This window comes from Lates calcarifer, linkage group LG1, assembly GCF_001640805.2.
Source record: "Lates calcarifer isolate ASB-BC8 linkage group LG1, TLL_Latcal_v3, whole genome shotgun sequence".
Lineage (NCBI taxonomy): Eukaryota > Metazoa > Chordata > Actinopteri > Centropomidae > Lates > Lates calcarifer.
The window spans coordinates 3,645,903-3,664,053 of record NC_066833.1 but is presented as its reverse complement, the minus strand read 5'-3'; the positions used below and the strand labels follow the sequence as shown (position 1 = coordinate 3,664,053).

The 18,151-nt window shown below is 41.1% G+C and overlaps 1 protein-coding gene across 1 annotated transcript in view; it reads left to right on the top strand.

Annotated features, from left to right (window-relative positions):
* Positions 1–17,893, top strand: part of plcl1 (phospholipase C like 1) — an 88,923-nt gene extending 71,030 nt beyond the window's left edge. Inside the window, 5 exon segments of the mRNA XM_018704401.2 lie at positions 4,581–4,943; positions 7,600–7,803; positions 10,855–10,930; positions 11,730–11,839; positions 12,474–17,893. Of these exon segments, the coding sequence (XP_018559917.1) occupies positions 4,581–4,943; positions 7,600–7,803; positions 10,855–10,930; positions 11,730–11,839; positions 12,474–12,680 (960 nt within the window). The 3' untranslated portion in view covers positions 12,681–17,893.
* Positions 17,894–18,151: the final 258 nt, after the last annotated feature.

The window sequence follows — 18,151 nt, the reverse complement described above, 5'->3', positions numbered from 1 at the left end:
GATTTAACATTAATATTTTGTCATTGGTTCCAACTTCTGCCTTTTAAAAAAAGTTAAGTTTTCTCTTTTTCCTCAAGGCAGAGGTATGAAATCAGTTGAATTGTTTTTAATGGTCAGCTTAGGTTTCTTGGAGAAGCGGTACTTAAACCCAGTCCAGACATTCACTCTTTGTCTTAATGGGTCTATTATGTAATAATTGATTTCATTTCATTCATTCAGTTCATTGAAGAGATAATGTTATTTGCATTTTGCATCAAGCTCTTTTATATAAACTGTTTGATTACTTTTGAATGAATGCAAAAGAAGAGTGAAATGAGATGAACACAGTATCATCTATCACACTGAACCATGACTTGACTGGAGCATGACAATGGCAGATGTAAGGATGTAAGAATAGATAGAATAGATATTCAGTCTGAGATAGTGTCCCGTTCCTTCTTGTCTGTCTTATCAGAAAAACATTTCTGTTCGAAACTGATTGAATTAACTGTCAGAGAACTGCTCTGCTCCGCCACGGGCTTGTTGCAGAAAAATTGAGAGGGAGAGCAGAAAGACGAAGAAGATTGGAGTCATCATGTGGTACACACACACACACACACACACATAGCCTGCTGGAGGTGTCTGTCTAGCTTGCCCATGCATGAAACCTCAGCTTTTCTCCCCAGCATTCAGCCCTCACTCACATCTTATGGGAGTGGAGACACATTAACACACACACGCAGACCCACTCAGACTCACACACACGGGGTGTATATTCTTTGTAACAGTGCAGTCTGCACCTAAGGGCTTAGACCAGCCCTCGTTCAGTCAGAGTGACATGTTCTCTGCTCCTCCATCCATCACCAGCCTCTCCTTCAAACTACAATACACATTCACATATTTGTAAAACACTGACATTAACGTGGGCATGTATGTCGCTGAAGGTGTGCATGTGTGTGTTGAAGGATAAGGCTGGCATTATTATGTTTTTCCTCCAGTCACTGATAACTGGGTCACCAATATATAGCTTCACATATAGTTTCAAAAAAGCTAAGTAATCTGCCAAAACAGCAGGGCATGGTTGTTTTTATGAGTACAGATGTGGAGACTGCTTTCAGCTGTCACATTTGGAGTACTGGTGAGTATTTACAGCAGCAGACTGTGTATGTGGGATTAACTCAAAATAAACTATGGGGCCCATGTTAGTTGTAATAAAGGAACATGTCACATCAGTTAGTCACAGTGTGATTTATTGACGTGTTCTTGATAATTCTTGAACATCAGACTTCAGCTTTAATGGACAGTTCTTGCTAGTCAGATACTTTTTAAAATTATGTAATTTGTTGATAATTAGAAAATGGTAATGGTAGTCATTGGACAGAGATGTTTTTTTTTATTCTGTGTCCGTGTTATTTCATTTCTTTCTCTTCAATGCCATTTCCACCTCAGCTTCAGACACTCAGTCCCTCTGGCTGTGTCCCAGTTCAGGAGCTGCTTTCTTTGAAGTTTTCATTTCAGGACCAAATACCTCTTTACAGGTCGACAAGGCCTGTCTCATTCCAGAGACTTTGTCTGAAAACTGAGAAAGGCAGCCGTCCTTAGCCTAGATTTCTGAGGATGTATTGGAGGTAGTCTTTGCGGCCCCCGAATGTGAGTGGTCAGTTGTTTAATGGTGCGTTCAGGCACAAAGGTGGAAGAAGCATTACATCCTTCACTGTAGAAGAAGCAGCTGTGCAATGATTAAAAAAATGCACCATTACAAGGAAAAGTTCCTCCTTCAAAACTGTACTTTATGCAGCAGAATGGATCCTCTCAGCGTTATATTTTTATATATAGTATCACTGAACTCCTGATGCATTAAGTCAAGTCAATTTTTACTTATATAGCACCAAATCATAAGTTATGTGTTTGTCATACAGAGCAGATCTAAAGGGACATGTTTAAATATTATTCACAGAGATCCAAAAGCATTTGGCAACAGGTGCAGCTCTGTTAGTCCTCCTTACTCATGGGAATTATGACATCTGCCCTCAGAAACAATACTGAAATAGTTTTGCACCTGTAACTAATTTCTGGCCCCTGATGTACAAAAGCTTCAAATCATAATGTGGAGTGGGTTTGGGTGGTGGAGGGAGCTGAGGTAGCAAACAGCATGGGCATGCAGGCATGAGCATTGTAATAGTGACACCTGTTTGGTTTTGAGGTCTGCTCTGTTCCTGCATGAATACGATTGGATGTTAGGAGTCAGCTGGTAGCTGCTAATCAGCTAATTCTGAAGTAGAGTCGCAGAATCGTTGAGACACCCTCAGTGCTCTGCCTGAGCGAATGTAATGCTGCATTAGTTTGAGCTTTATTGAGGCGAGACAGTCTCATTTTAGGAGAAGGCTAAGGCTCTGTTCTCCGAAAGGCTGCACCTTTGACAGACATGTCCTTCGAGTGCACTGGTCCCTGAACTGGGATACAGCTACTGAGTTTGATGAATATAAATCCTGAACTTAATGAACAACCGTCCTGCTGTTTTTGTTGTAGGACTCGACAAGCGAGCTTTTACCAAAGGGAGGAACAAAAGAGTTTCTTTGCTGCTGTGTTCCCCTCGTTTCTTCCAGAACATTCAAAACAACAGACTTTTGAATAAAACAGATGTGACAGAACTCACACACAGATACAAATTCAGACATCTGTAAACTGTAATCTTAATATTTGTGAGGGAATCGATGTCTCAACTGTGCTGCTTGAGTTTATTTCCTTCTGAGCCTGAAGACTTTATATGGTTTTATTGTTGTGGATGCATAGGCACACACACACATACACACATACACACACACAACACATACACATACACACACAGGCTTGGGGTACGTTTATTTATATTCTCTGTTGGAAATGATAGATTGGTGATGCTTTCTGCTATAAACACGACACAGATATCAATCCATCGTGCGTGTATGTGCATCCATTTGTGTGTGTGTATGTGTGTTTGTGTGTGTGTGTCTGCACCAGGCTTTGTGAAGACAAAAACAGAGACATTAGCTGATAATGTTTTATTGTGAAATTTGTTTACCCTCTGTTCATCTGCACAGAATGAATATGCAGAGTCACACACCCAGCTTCATTTGGCCTCCCACTCACTCTGTGTCTGTGTGTGCATGTGTGCATGCTTTTGTGTGTGTGTAACTCTTGGTGCTTACATGTACAGGTGTTTATAGTCTTTATTAGCCGAGGGGAAGGTAAAGTCCTCTGAAGGTGTAACAATTCAACCAGCGTACCCTCTCTGCAGCAGCGCCTTTCATTGTACCGTGTAATTAACATTAATGCTGAGCCTGAATAGCTCCATGAGTGACACTTAATAACAGGAAATGGTGTTTGAACTTCTCAGCTGAATATTGTGACTAATTGATCATCTTTCGCTGCTGTAAACATTTAATGAAGTGCATCTTTTCCTCCTAATAAGAGCTGACTTAATGATTCTAAATCAAGAGCAGATGAATAATGTACAGATGCTTTTAAACGCTGTCTGAGCGTGGGTCGCCTCCTCAGGTGACAAAACATTAAACTTTCAAAAGCTTGGATAATCAGATGGAGAGGTGTGTTCATTCTGGTGAATTCCATTTTAGCACTGTGTGTTCTCAGATGTAAATAACAGGCTTGATTTTTTAAGGAATAAGTAATTAGGACGGAAAGGAGCTTGTTTTTAGCAGCACAGTGTTGTGCTGCTGAGCTGTGAACAAATTGGTGTATTCTGTATAGATAATTGAACTGTTAACATAAAGAGAATTTAAATGTGCACTGAGAAATATCTTTATCTCAACAACAAATTACTGTATACAGTGTGAAAGTGGTCGCTCATACTGAATTATGACCACACTCTACAGAGAGTTTATCATCTTCTAGCTCATTGCTTTGCTTTAACTGTCTCTCTCACTGCTATCATTCTTCAGTTTTTGGCCACAAAGCTCAGGTAAACTGACTGTATGCTACCTACGCAGCACCAAACAGCAGACAGACTCAGTTAGTGACTAGCAGGTGAACATAGTGGAGCCTTTTGAAGCATATTTTTCTTAGCATTTGGTGAGGACCAAACGAGAGCTAAAAGTAGAGAGAATATTTGACCTGCATTCATCAGGTGGCCAGAAATACAACTGAACACAGATGTATAAATAAACAAGTTTTTGCAAACACATTCACCACAACAACTTTCCACTATAGTGTATGTCAGTGTTGTGTTTATAGCTTGTTGCAGTGACCCAAACTGCCTGTGTAGTTGCTTTCCAGGGAGGTTTGATCATAATACATGATGGTAAAAACTCCAAAAACTGCTACTAAATGGTTCTTGATGTGCAGTTGCTTTTTTCACTTACTTCACTTTCACATAACAATTTTCAATTCATTTTTAAATCAAAAAGAGCCACGGATTAGCACTAGGTTTTGATAAGAAACAGACTAAGTCATCAGAGTCAGATTCAGTAAATTACAAATGGTACAAAATCCCAGTCCTGGGAGGCAGCTGAGCACATTGTGCTTGTTGGCCATGGTTTTATTTTTGTACTGGTGCACAGCAGCATGACTGGAATTCAGCTGCATTGTTTGTTTCTTGTTTCCAGGTAAACATGCCGGAGCTGGCCTTGCTGCGCTTCGTGGTATTAGATGACGACTACATTGGAGATGATTTCATCGGCCAGTACAGCGTTGCCTTTGAGTGCCTTCAGCCCGGCTACCGCAATGTGCCCCTGCTGGGCCTGGCGGGAGACCCCTTACCCCACACCAGCCTGTTTGTCCATGTGGCGGTCACCAACCGGAGAGGAGGCGGGAAGGCCCAGCGACGAGGTCTGTCAGTGAGGAGGGTGGGGAGGCGGGGACGGGAGTACGTCACTCTGAGGCACACTGGCATCAAGGTGGTGGACGAGACCTTCAAACCAGCTAGTGCCCCCCTCAAGGAGGCGACAGACCTGCGGGAGGATGCACAGGTGAGATGGGAAATGGGTTGCAGCTGACTGTCCCAGGAAGAAAGACTTACTTCACTTTACTTCACTCAGGGTCAGTTTGCCCAAAGCGTATGCCCAAATATTTTTACTTTTAATATTTTAGTTACATTTTCTTGATTATACTTACATACTTTTATTTAAATAATATTCTGAATGTAGGACTGTGAATTTACAGTCCATCAGTCAAATTCACATGAATCATCCAAAAATGTGCTTCAGAGAAAGAACAAAACAAAACACAAAGTACAAAAATGAATCCCTCCCTTTCTCCCCATGCAGCTGCTGGATAATCCACAGACCACCTTTAAAACACTTTTCATTTTGATTTTTTTTTTTTTTTTTTTTGAAGAAATCAAATGAAAACTGTTCACAGTGAGGATTTTGGATTATCCAGAGTAACCCGGACAGCGTTCCTGGAAAGGAGATGTTTAGTTCCATTTACTTTTCCATTCAACCAACCTGGACACATGCAACCACAACTATCTGCACTGGATACCCCCAGAGAGAGGGGAGAACAGGGGAGGGGTGAACTGACCCTTTAACCAAAACCAAACACTTTCTCTGGCACTTGATATTTAATTGCCCCCCTCTGCCTCTGACAGGTTTAAAGAAACACTCACAGTTGAACCTTATCAGATCAGGTGTCACTCAGCTTTTGTATTTTTAGGCTGTAGTGATAAGATGTCTGGTTATGAGGGTGAACTGGAGTAGCTTACATCACGGTGCTGAAATCAGACTCTACCCAAGACATCTCTGTAGGAAGAATAAGAGAGAGAGAGAAGGAGGAGGTGGAGGAAGAGGAGGAGAGGCAGCGACAAAAGAAGAGTCAGTAGGAAGAGTGGAGGAGGATTATAGAGCATCTATTATAAACACCAGCAAAAATAGAACCTGGTCGGAAAGCACCCACCAGCTTATCACTGAATACAAACAGCTCTGGGTGGGCGATATGAATAGAATCCAATTTAGCAGAATATTTGTTTTTAGAGATATATATCATGACATAAATATACATTCTGTAGCCAAAAGTATGTGGACACCCACGCCCTTTTCTGTCTCAAGATGACAATGCCATTGTGTGCAAGGCCCATATATAAATGGTTTCCCAGACCTCCACCTCATCCAGCACCGACTGTGAGTCAGTCCTTATCACCCAACATCAGTGCACAAACTCACTGATGCTCTTGTGGCTGAAGCCAGGTTGCCCTCCCAGAGGAGTGGACGCTGTTATGGCTGCAGATTAAATTAATAGTTGGATATTTTTGAAAATGTATGTTTTCACTTTCTTTTCATGTCTGTGTGTTAGGTACAGAGCTGCCATCTGGTTGTGGTTAGCTTAGCTTTGTGTAAAGACTGGAGGCAGAGGGAAACAGTTAACCTGACTCTCTCCCAGCAGGTTATTGCAGGTTAGAACTATCTATTAATAAGATTGGTACGGTTTCGTAGGAAGATGTTCAACATCTGCAGTGGGTTTAATGTTTGGGCATCCATGTAGTTATGGCCATATAGTGTAGATTTATGGATTAAATTGGTGATTCCTAACCTGGGGTCGGGATCCAGAGTCATGACACACATTGCTCTGTATCAGGAGTTCATACAGAAGAAGGGTTGGGAACCACTGGATTAAGCAATGAAAAATACTCCTGTTCATTCATCTGTAAAAATTTCCTACAATGGTTGAACAGCCTCCTCAGTGTAAACTCTAAAACAAAATCTCTGTCAGAAAATAAATCCTTGTCGTCACATGTATCACCCAACCCTGAAACAATCCCCCCAATCCACACACACACACACACACACACACACACACACACACAGACACCACACATGTACACCCTCTCTCTCTCAGCCCTACACAGAAAAACTGTTTGTCCATTCACAAACAGCTTTTAATCTGCCTGCTTCAATCTCATTGTCCTTTCTCTCCGACACAAACTCTCTCCTTCCCTCTGTCTCTGCCATGAGTCCAGCTGTGGGCTCATCTGCCACTATTGCTGTATGTCTGTCACACACACACACACACACACACACACACACATACACACACACAGAGGCAGACACACTCACACTTCCACACAGGTGGGGCGTGATAATCGTTAGTCCAGTTGGGGCTCTGCCAGGTGGTAAATAGCATTCAGTTAGACAGCAGAGGTTTTCTATTCTGTTTTTGTATGTGCAAAAATAAATCTTTTACCTTCATTACAAAGTGACCCAAAATGGCATTTCAGCAGATTAAACCATGGCTCTTATTTTTTGTCCCTGTCAGATCTGCTAGCCAACCCAGTTTTGAATCCCGACACACCTGCTGCAGCTGAAAAACACTCTAAATGCTATGATTTTTTCGTTCCAGCTTTATGCCATATTGTCTTCTCTTTTGCCAAATGCGCTTAAGCTAAGGCTGATTTCACTGGATTAAAGGCGGCAATGACTGCCATATTGATTTAATTCACAAGAGAGACGGCAGATGACAGGGGAAAGGAGGGGAAAGTGTGTGTGTGAGTGTGAAGGGTGTGTCACCCTTCCTGACCTTTCCCAGCTTAGTTTTACAGCCGGAACTGTACATCTGATCTAGTTCTATTTTCCCTCTCCTCTTCTTTCTCTTCATCTCTATCTCTGTCTTTTGCTTTCACACTGTTTCCAGAGCACCACCACCAGCTTCAAAGAGCAGTGTGGGCTCCCCACGGTGGCCAAACTGAAGCAGTGCATCCAGAGCCTGGCCACAAGGCTGCAGAGCCCTGAGGGCGCCATGGGGGCCACCATGGTGTTGAAGGAGGGCTACCCATGTCTGGAGCCTCAGGTCAACCTGTCAGAGCCGACACGCAAACTGCTGACTGCCTACGACACGGTCAGTAACACAAATGAGGATGGTGGCATGCATAAACCTTCTGCAGCCTCTTTTCTCACTTTTTGTTTGCATAGTAGAATTTAAGAGGATAACCACTATTTTCAGTTCAAAATAAGCACCAACCTTATACAGTCTCTCTTGTATTAAAAGTAAAAAATCTTCCACAAATAAATTCATTTTTGCCTTATCCTTATCACTAATTGAAAAGCATAGTTCCTCAGAACAGAGCAACAAGCTCTGCAAGACCAAAACCAACAATGCTTTTAATCCTACTAATGGATTTGTCTGTATATTCTCAAAACCTGAAAATCTTATTCCTCTGTACCACAGAGTTTCACTGTCGTCTGAAAACAGAGAAGTAAGCCACACCAGGCTAACAGAATACAATTACCCAAGTACTTTACATAAGTAAAGTTTTGATTATATGCTACTATATACTTCGCTCCACCATAGGTTCACCATACATCTAGTTGCTGTCAAACCAAATCATTGCTGGCTGACGTAAAATGCATCAGTATCTGTGTGCCAGCACAGAAATCTCGCCACAGCCACCAAATTTAAAACTCTGTTGCTGATAGGCTTAATCAGCATTGTGTGAACTGGTCTGGCAGCGAGGGCTTGAATGTATGGACATTCATTTAAATGTAAAAGTCCTGCACTGTAGCTTTAACAGCTATAGTTACTAGTTACTTATAGATTAGATTTTAAATTACAAAACATGATCAACTTCAGTAAATTAAACTACCCAACAGTACATTAAGTTGTTCAAATTAGCGCCAAGGGATGTAACAATATTAAAATCTCACAATATGATAATACCTTGGTAACAAGCCTACGATATTTATTGTGATTTTTTTTTTAAATGAAAAAAGAAGACTTGGAAAAAAAATCTCTTCATTGAACTATGAACAAGGCATTAATTTAGTCAGCTGGATAAGAAAGTGCAAAAAATATTGAAATTGACAATGCCATTACATATCTATTAGCTCCATCTTGACCAACTGTAACATTACAGTAACAATAATAATGACCAATTATTGTAATTATATAACACTGACAGAAGCCACTCTGCATAATAAATATTTTTACTTGTTGCAAAATCTTCTATACTTTCACTGAATGCAGGACTGTTACCTGCAATTGCATGTTTTTGTGGTGGTATTGCTACTTAAATAAATAATTTGAATACTTCTTCCAGTAGTTTCTCATAAGCTTGATTCTTTCCCTCAAGCTTGAGTTTTTGATTTATCACAAATGTTTTGCATCATTAAGTTTTTCAAAGTTTTGAATTTTGTTTTCAGATATTGAATACTGCATCACTGAGTGTGCGCACACACACATACCCACATGCAATTGGTGTCAGTGTCCTGCGGCATTATACTATATACAGAAAGACACTCTAAGGGGACACATGTGAAAACAGTCACCCACACACCTCCTCGAGCATAAATATACACACACACACAAAAACACACCCTGACTGCCAGCTCCGTCTCCTCCTACTCGATCTTCCTTTTGCATCAGATCAGGATGAATCTCTCCCACCTGTCTCGGTGCTCAGTTGCTCAGTGTGCCCTACACACACCTCAGTACTGAGAGAGTGCATTTTTCCTGCCTCTAACCATTACTTCGTGTTTGTGCTTGTCAGTGGAGTTAATGATGTTTGAGTGTGAACCCAGCAAATGTGAGTCCAGCAGGTCAGTATCATGAAACCACAGTTGGTGTGATCTCCAGTCATACATCACAACTCTTCAGGCTTTTTGGACACAAGCACAAACTCACAAGGCTTAGTCATCATCTCGTAGCCAGTGTTCTGTCCTTCTCCTTCCTCCTAGACAAGACAGTTGATATCTGAACAAATACACCCTGTCCCTTTAGTGTTCATTCAGAAGCCCCCCCACCCCCCAAATTCACAGATGTGCATTGCCATGGCAACAATACTAATTGCTGGGTGAGGTGACCAAAAGAGAAATATGGTCTTCATGGCTATAAAACCCTTCACGTGTTGTATGGGCAAATACCATTATATAGAGCAAATGATGAGACAGCAAACTGCTGCTACAGTTGCTACCGCAAAGCTAACAAGCATGTGAGTGATATTCAAACTCTCCTGCTGCTAGAGCCAACATCACACCGACAACAAGAAAGTGAGCTGACTGTGTGTGGGCAAGTAATTTAAACCTGCAGTGCAAAACCTTTGTCTCCTCCATCTGGCAGTGAGAATAATGCGCACAAACACTGTTGACGTGCACTTAGGACATAACGGTAGTCCATGTCTGTCTTCCTTGCCATTGATAACTTTCTTCTACTTTGATCCCTCCACTGAATACTGAGTTTCTTTTTTAACTGCAGCATCAGAAACTTTTCTTGGATGCTCCCCAAGTTTTTACACCACAGTCTCCACCAGACTCCTGGTTGCTGTAGTCCATTCCATCTCTGTTTCTTTCCTCTTCAGATTCTGGCAAACCAGTCATTGCTGGTTGATGTAAAAGGTATTAGCTGGCGCTAATAGGTTTTATCAGTGTTGTGTGAACTCATTTGGCAGCGAGGGCTTGAATGTAAAAGCCCTGCTGTGTCTAGTAACGCAACTGTGTGTTATGGGACATACAAATATGACACCGGTACCTGCTTGCTAACTAGCCATTTGGGATTAGCCACATCACAAACATTAGCGAATGGAACAGAAAAAGAGCAGCCTCTGCATCTGTCTTCACGCCTCTCAACTCTTGGATTTCTCTCTGCCATTTACAGAGCTAAGGCTGTGTAGGAACATCTAATTTCAGTGAACACACAAAACGGACAGCTAACGGACCGTGAGGAGAAATTCGCTGAATTTAACAAAAAGTGTATTGCACTAGAATTGCTGACTATACCTTTAATTGTGTTTCAGCTGATGTTTCAGCCAATGTATTTTATGGATGCACCATTATATGAAATAAATCATTCTATGCACATTTCTCACAGTTCTGTGAGTTTTAACAGTGGTTGGCATCACAGCACTGATATGCAATGAGCTGTGTAACACAAACTTCCCTCCTGTCTGTTTGACAGATGATTGCTGCCCAGAAACAGCTGATAGAGAATGCAGATGCTGTTCAGGAGAGGATCGCCCAGGTGCAAAGAGACGGTAAATATAGTGTGCAGGCCAGTGAGACATGGATGAATAGCTGGATGGTTGCTGACATGAACTGAGTGAAAACAGTTTTGATGAGTGCTCAAGAATAAAACTACTACAGTATAGGATCTGCCCAAATCCTAAAAATCTACCAAATGAGGGAGTCTGACTTGAACATCAAACAGCTCAACTTAATGAGGGTGACTCCTTAGAGAATGAGTCTCAGTAAACAACATTACAAGTGGAGATAACAGTACTTGCTGGTGATTCTGACACTTGCAGATGTTTGTTAGGATGGATTTCTAATTAGGAAATACCAAAGGCACTCTCATTTTGGTACTTTTTGAAATGAGGATCCTTTGAGACATTTATTTTCAAAAAAGTCTCTTACCAAATATATCTGCTTGAAATGTTGTTCTGCACTGGTCTGTCTGACATTAATAATTTAGATTTTCTAAACTGTGTCAGGTGTAATGCACCAGTATGACAGCTGCGCAGCAAGCATTTACTGTGAAAAGACAGGCTTCTACACAACCAAACCAGTGTATTTTTAGTCCCTTTCACTGCCTTAGGTAATTCCTGATCTTTAACTGACAATGCAGATGTCATGATGGATGGAACTTTAGTTTTGTGTAAAAATGTAAATCCAGTATCTGACAACGTAGCCATCAAAATATGTGGCTGACATTTGCCCCTAGACGTTTTGTGTTAGTTGTAAAAATAATTGACAGTTATATTTCTCCTGAATTTGAATTGTTGATGCCCACCCACAGCTGTAAACTGATGCACAGTTCCTGTTTGTGTTTTGCAGGCATGGACTTCCATGAGGAGCTTTCTCGGCTTGGGGAAAAAGAGGGACTGAAGGGACGCAAGCTCAACAAAGCTGTGGAGAGTTTCACCTGGAACATCACCGTCCTCAAGGTAGTGGAAGGCAAAAAAAAAAAAAAAAAAAGATACTATAAAATAGTAGTTATGACACATCTGAGACTCACTTGGCAAGTTCAACCTTTTGTAACTCCAGCTTTTCTTGCAAAGTTGAATGCAATAAAGATGAGCAAACTTGCTCCACGGTTTTGTTGTAGTAACCTGAAAATGGATGAATTGGAGAGATGAACCGTGCCTGTAACTTATTCAGCAGGGAGTATTACATTTCTTATGCATTAAAATAAATTTGGCTAGCAAATTTGGCTAGCATTGGCAAGCTGACATGAAACACGTGAGGGCCTCATTGTTGGGCTTATTGTTTTGGTTTTCCAGCTCTCATCTACCTCATTTCCAACCACAGCGGGCAGCTGTTTTTGGCGAGCACAAAACAATGGACAGACAAAGAGTAAAAAGTGAATTTAGTGGAGTAGCTAAAGAACCAGTTATTTCCCTCACAAAGTGGTCAAAGCCTAAAGCAGAGCTGGAAGAGTGAATATTGCATTTGTCAAGGCATCTCAGCTAATAATAGGCTGTAAAACAGAATTAAATGCTACATTTCCATCCTCAGTTTTACTTTAAGTTTATTGCTATGAACGTGAATCCCAGTAATGTATCTCCCTATGTGCCGCAGGGTCAGAGTGATTTGTTACGGGGAGCTAAGATGGATTCCCTGGATGCCCTGAGGCAGCTGGCTCTGGCCTGTGAAGCCTGTGGACTCACCTCCTCCTCCTCTTCCACCAACTCCTCATCCTCCACCTTCTCCACAGCTGAGCTGCACTACTCCTCCCACCCCCTGTCTGGCCGCCGCAGCAGCACACATGGCAACGGACGCATTTGACATCCCCCTCTCTCCCCCTGGATCCAGCACACTGCCAAAGATGAAAAGGGAGTAGACAGAGTAATTACAGAGGGTAACAGAGATGAGGCGATATGAGAGTGAGAAAGAGAATAAATGAAAAGTGCTGGTGTAAAAGGCACCAGAGGAGGCAGTGTTAGTGTGTTAGTGTTCAGTGCAGTAAGTGTCTAGATTAACCTAGACCAGAGCAGTATATCTCTTAAAGCCTTACAGAGAGTTCATCAATTTATCACAGAAGGTCCAACATGCAGGAGAAGCTTTTCATGAATGTCTTTGGTGGAAAAGTGAGGAGTGACACTCCATATGGGTCCTTGAACTTTCGGCAGCTCCTGCTTAATTTTCTGAAAGAAATGTTTGTGACTCAACATTGTAACTCAGTGGGTTTCCCTCATTAGAGAAGAAATCATAGACACCTGAATAATTTGTGACAATGGGGCTGTCGTGGAGCTGATGTTTACAGTCCTGCTGGTGTTTTAGATGTAGGGGATGCAGAATGGAGGATATGTAGAGCTGATGGGACAATTATTATTCTGCCTCACTATTTCAGCTTGTCCCTTGGGAAGATAACAAGACTTGTGTGTGTTTGCAATGTCGCAAATGGTGGAAAAGGAAAGGTGTTACAAGAGATTGATTGACAGAGTGTGACCCACAAAAACACCAAGATAGAAATGAAGTAATTCCAGTAGTGTAGATTTATAGTGTAATACTACTTTTTTAAACTCTGAAGCATTTTTTATTTTTTAGATTTAACTACAGTTACTGCAACTGAACTTTTTACTGTAGTTTAATGTACAAAAACACAGTCCTCCTGCATCTGCTTAATTAACAAGAATGACTTGTCTTAAGACAGATGTGATGTAAAGTAGGCTATACAGTAAATGATTGACAGTTCTGGACATCAGCTGAATTAGCTGAATGCACCTCTCGGTAAGCTGTCTCTGGTCTTCAAACTTGAAAAACACGATGGCTGTTACTGTGACTTGAAATTTCTCATAGTTCCTCAATGAATCTGAGGCAATTGACCTTATCTAAAATATCAACAATCATTAATGAGGTTTGGGGGTTTGGAGAGGTGGAAAGTCAAATTGATCTAGATATTTGTCTGATTTATCTAATTAACTGTATCACTTCTCTTGCTGGATATTTCCAGATTTCAATTTCAATTCAAAAAAATTAAATAAAATAGCTCCCAAGTTTTTTCTGCTTGTTTGAGTCTAGCGCCCTCAAATAACTTTGTATATTAAATGCTACAAAAAAACACAAGGAGTGCATAAAGATCCCCTTGCTACTCTGAACACACTCCTGTTATCTCCCCTGTGATAGCCTTTGAGTCTGTCACGTTCACTCGGAGAGGGGACGGCTGAAACACGAGGAATGAGGTGTAGTGGAGAAGAGACATGGTAATTGGAGAAGTTGTGGATGTGTGTTGATACTGTAGTACTACATGTCTGCTGTAGTACATGTGTGGATCACATAACCTCCTCACTATACCGGGGGTACTGGATGCTCAGAGTCTGTACGTGTGGGTGTGTTTTTGTGTAGGAGGAACAGATTCCTGCAGTGTTGATGATGAAGTACACAGTGTTGATGTAGCAATAATAACAGTGGTGATGTTACAAGAAAGTCAATGAGGCTGTATAACTCAATATGGATTGAAAACAACAACTAACTTTATAACTCAGTGATGCTTATAAACGTGTTTGAAAGCAACTACAAAAATGGTGTCCAGCAGGTGCTACTGATCATGGCTCATAGTTGTGCTTACCTGGTGTTCTTCTAAGCCTTCGAGTGTAACTGTGTTTCTTCTTAACGCAGGAAAACACCTGACTCTTGTTCTTCTAACTGAGCTTTTGTACTCCTATTCTTGTATCTTGTAATGCTGCGTTTGAACCAAACTCGACGAAAAGTGATGCTAAGCAACACACAGGACTAAGCTAACCAGATTAGAAATACCTCCTTGAATAGTGAACCACATTTTATCTCCAGTGTTGGTGATTTTCATGCTTTAGTTAAAGGACTACACGTCTTGAAACCTTTTGGAAAATGCCAAAAACATTTTGGAGCTACAAGGTTTGATGTGATTAAAAAGACCAAGTAAGGCAGGTGTGTTTGAAAATGTTCAGATGGATTCACTAGTTTTAATAATCTACTGCACCACAGGAACTCTTTAATATGGTTGATTTGGACATATTTATTTCCATTTAATCTGCTGCAGGTGACAATGCAGTTTTTGAACAAAGCAAGTTGGGCAACTTGAGGGAACTTTCTGAAAAGAAGATCTTGTGAATGTTTATTCTGCCCTTTTTAAGGAAGCAGGAGGGTGAACCTGATCAGAGACGAGGATCACAGCTAAACATTCTAACAGCTCAGCGACCCATCAACGCAGCTGGTGGCATTTTGCAGTAGACAGGGTGTAATGGGAAACGCTGAAACAGGGGGATGACACTGAGGTTTACTGACTTCTTTAGCCCCTCTGAAGTGCTTGTGCAGGACTACTGTTTGTTCTGAATGATGTCCTATATTTTTTATACACTGTTTTGTTGCCTTTCATTCATCTACACATTCCTTTCCTTTTGTAATACCATTAACTTCTTTCATACCTTCGCTTTTATCCATCCTGTTGTTCCTGCTGCACTTCTGGAGACTCCTGGTGGGGAGTGACAGAGCTGATGCACTGAGTCACAGCCACAGGAGGAGGTTGACCTAATAACATTTCCATGTGAGCGTTTTGTGTGTGTGTGTATGTGTGTGTGTGTCTGAGAAAAGGTATATTCTTCTAAAAGTAGAAAACATATATTGGAGAGAGAGCAAAAGTTGAAGGATAGAAGAAGATGAAGAAGAAGAAGGGACTGATATTGGATTAACTTTTGGTTGCATGTGTGGCTGGGTGAGCACACCTGCAGAGCTTCATAATTGGCTGTGAGCAATAGACGGAGTGACAGCACCTGCTGTTTTGGTCTATTAATAACATTGTGACTCACTGGAGGCTTTGGGATGTGTGTATATGCTGGTGTGCTTATGTTTGTCATGATACCATGGTGCCCTAATTCCTGGCCCGATGATGCAAAGCAATTCTCCTGCTAACACAGTCATTGCCAAACTACCTGCCAGCTGGCTCAGGGCGCTTTTTGGTAGAGCGCCACTGCCCCTGACAGGCACACACAAGTAAATACTACAGATTTCATAGGATCATAAGAGGCATCCTCACTCAGAGATCTGCTTACCTGTAGGGAGGATCTCTCTGCATTAATGATGCATCAGCTCCAGTAAAACAAACCACAGTATTAGCTTTCTGTGTTCTGGTTTACATGCCTGCTGACATGGGGAATACAACTGGGTCAAAGAGGGAACAGGCGATGGCATTTACTTTACCTGAGGAGACGTGCAAAGACGAAGGTCACAGGGTTTACTTCTGTAGGTGAACATAGAGGTAGAGGGGTCAGGTTTCAGTAATTAGGTCTTCTTTACTTAAGTTAAACCTCATTCTCAGAATAATTCATCAGGCATACACTGTATTTACAAAGGTAGACAGCAATGACTGTGCTGCTGCATAAAACAAAGGCAACATGTAAGAATGATGGCAGCTTGTTATTTCAGCAGAGACTGACCTTTGCAGTGTGTCAGGAAGATACAACACCTGAGCCACTAATTTGTAGCTGGATGATCCAAAAGGACCACACCTGTGTTTTTGCACGATTTAACCCACTTACTTCAAATCATTTACTGTATACTTGCAACAGCAGAAAATCTACAATTGTATTTGAAATGTGTAGATTGAATGTGCTTTTATATCTTCCAGGCAGCTATTGGTTTCAGTTCATGTCAGTATGATATGGAGTCAGCTTGCAGACTTGCTTTTGGTACATCCATTTCAGTGAACATCCTGCATGGTTTTTGATGCAAGAAGCTACTCAACCGACACCATCCTTCTCACTGTGTGTGCTCCTGCTTATTATTTGTTGTTTGGTTTTGAATTTCTGACAGTAGAGCTCATCAATGCAACACTGTAAAGTGACCAACTCTATCTGTGCTTCTCAGCAGCTCATGATTTCCTCACTGCAGCAGATTCATTTCAAATTATCCCATGTTTTCTGTTGCATTAGTGTATAATATAACTTAAATTTGAATAAAACTAAGCTTGATGTTTGCAGTGATCGATCACCTATCTCAAGCAAATTTTAAGTCCCTAAATGTTGCAAAGTTTTGAAAAACAGTCAGCAGTGATTTGTAGTGAATGAACTAAACTTGCAGAAACACTAGTATGATCCTTTAGACATTCAAAAATGAGGTTTTAGGTACAAAGCATTTTCTTATCCTCTCCATGCCTCCTTCACAGTCTGCTTTGTATCTCACTGCACTTTGCTTTTTCAGGACACTTTACCTGAAGATATGTTCATCTTGCAGTATTGATGAATGAGTGTGTACCTCTGCTAAAGGCACTGCAGTCAGCCACTCACTACAGTGCTTTACTATGACGTTCAGTATATTGTATCTCATTTGTAACCCAATGCTGCACCCTGATAGCTGAGGTGTGGACTTAGCTACTTCCCTTTATGCCCTTTAAAGTGGATAAGGTCTACGCTGAGCTTTGTTTCTCACTGTGATTGCATTTTAAGTTTGGAGTTTGAAGGATGAGAGTGGAGGACTGATCCATGTGTCAGAGCAAGGTGCTGCATTGGGATGCATTGTTTCTCTGTTACCCATGTCTTAACCTAGAGCTGTATCTCTGTGTGCTCTTCAGTGTGTGATGCTACCTATCTTTGCAGACCAGTGATCAAATAGCGCTTATCGTTTATTTGAATAATTGAAGAGTTGTTTATACCTGCCATAGTGATGTGGACAAAGTTGTGTCTTGGAAACGTGTAAAGGTATTTAGGTTTAGGTTCTATATTACCCGTGGCATCTGCAGTGTCTGTGTTGGCCTGTGTTTACACCGCTGACCTTTAATCCAGTGTTGTTTCCTCAACTGTTCTGACGGTCACTGTATGTTTTTGTAAAATAGAAAAGAAACAAAAAAAGACAAGAGGAAGAAAAATATTTATTGAAGTGTGTTTTAAAAACCATAAATAAATATAATTAATTAAATGGACCTTGCTTTTATTTTGAAAAGCTACTGTGTTTTCTATCTTACAAGTAATCAAATATAATAAGAGTATGTATCCCAGACTAAATAAAGTTATCTTTTCCTGACCAAATTCTCTTGTTGTCTCTACTTTATCCTACACCGACTCTCCATCCTGAGGCTGGTATGTGTACTATATATATATCTATATTATCAGTATCAGAGTCCTGGTACTATGCATGCCATGGCATACTAACACCTGTAGCCTATTTACGTTCACACAAGCTGGAACATTTTGATATTGTAGCAACACAGTTGCCAGTTTATTAGGTACACCTATCTACTGTTGAAGTGTTATGCTGACACAATACACACTTACTGCTTAAACTCT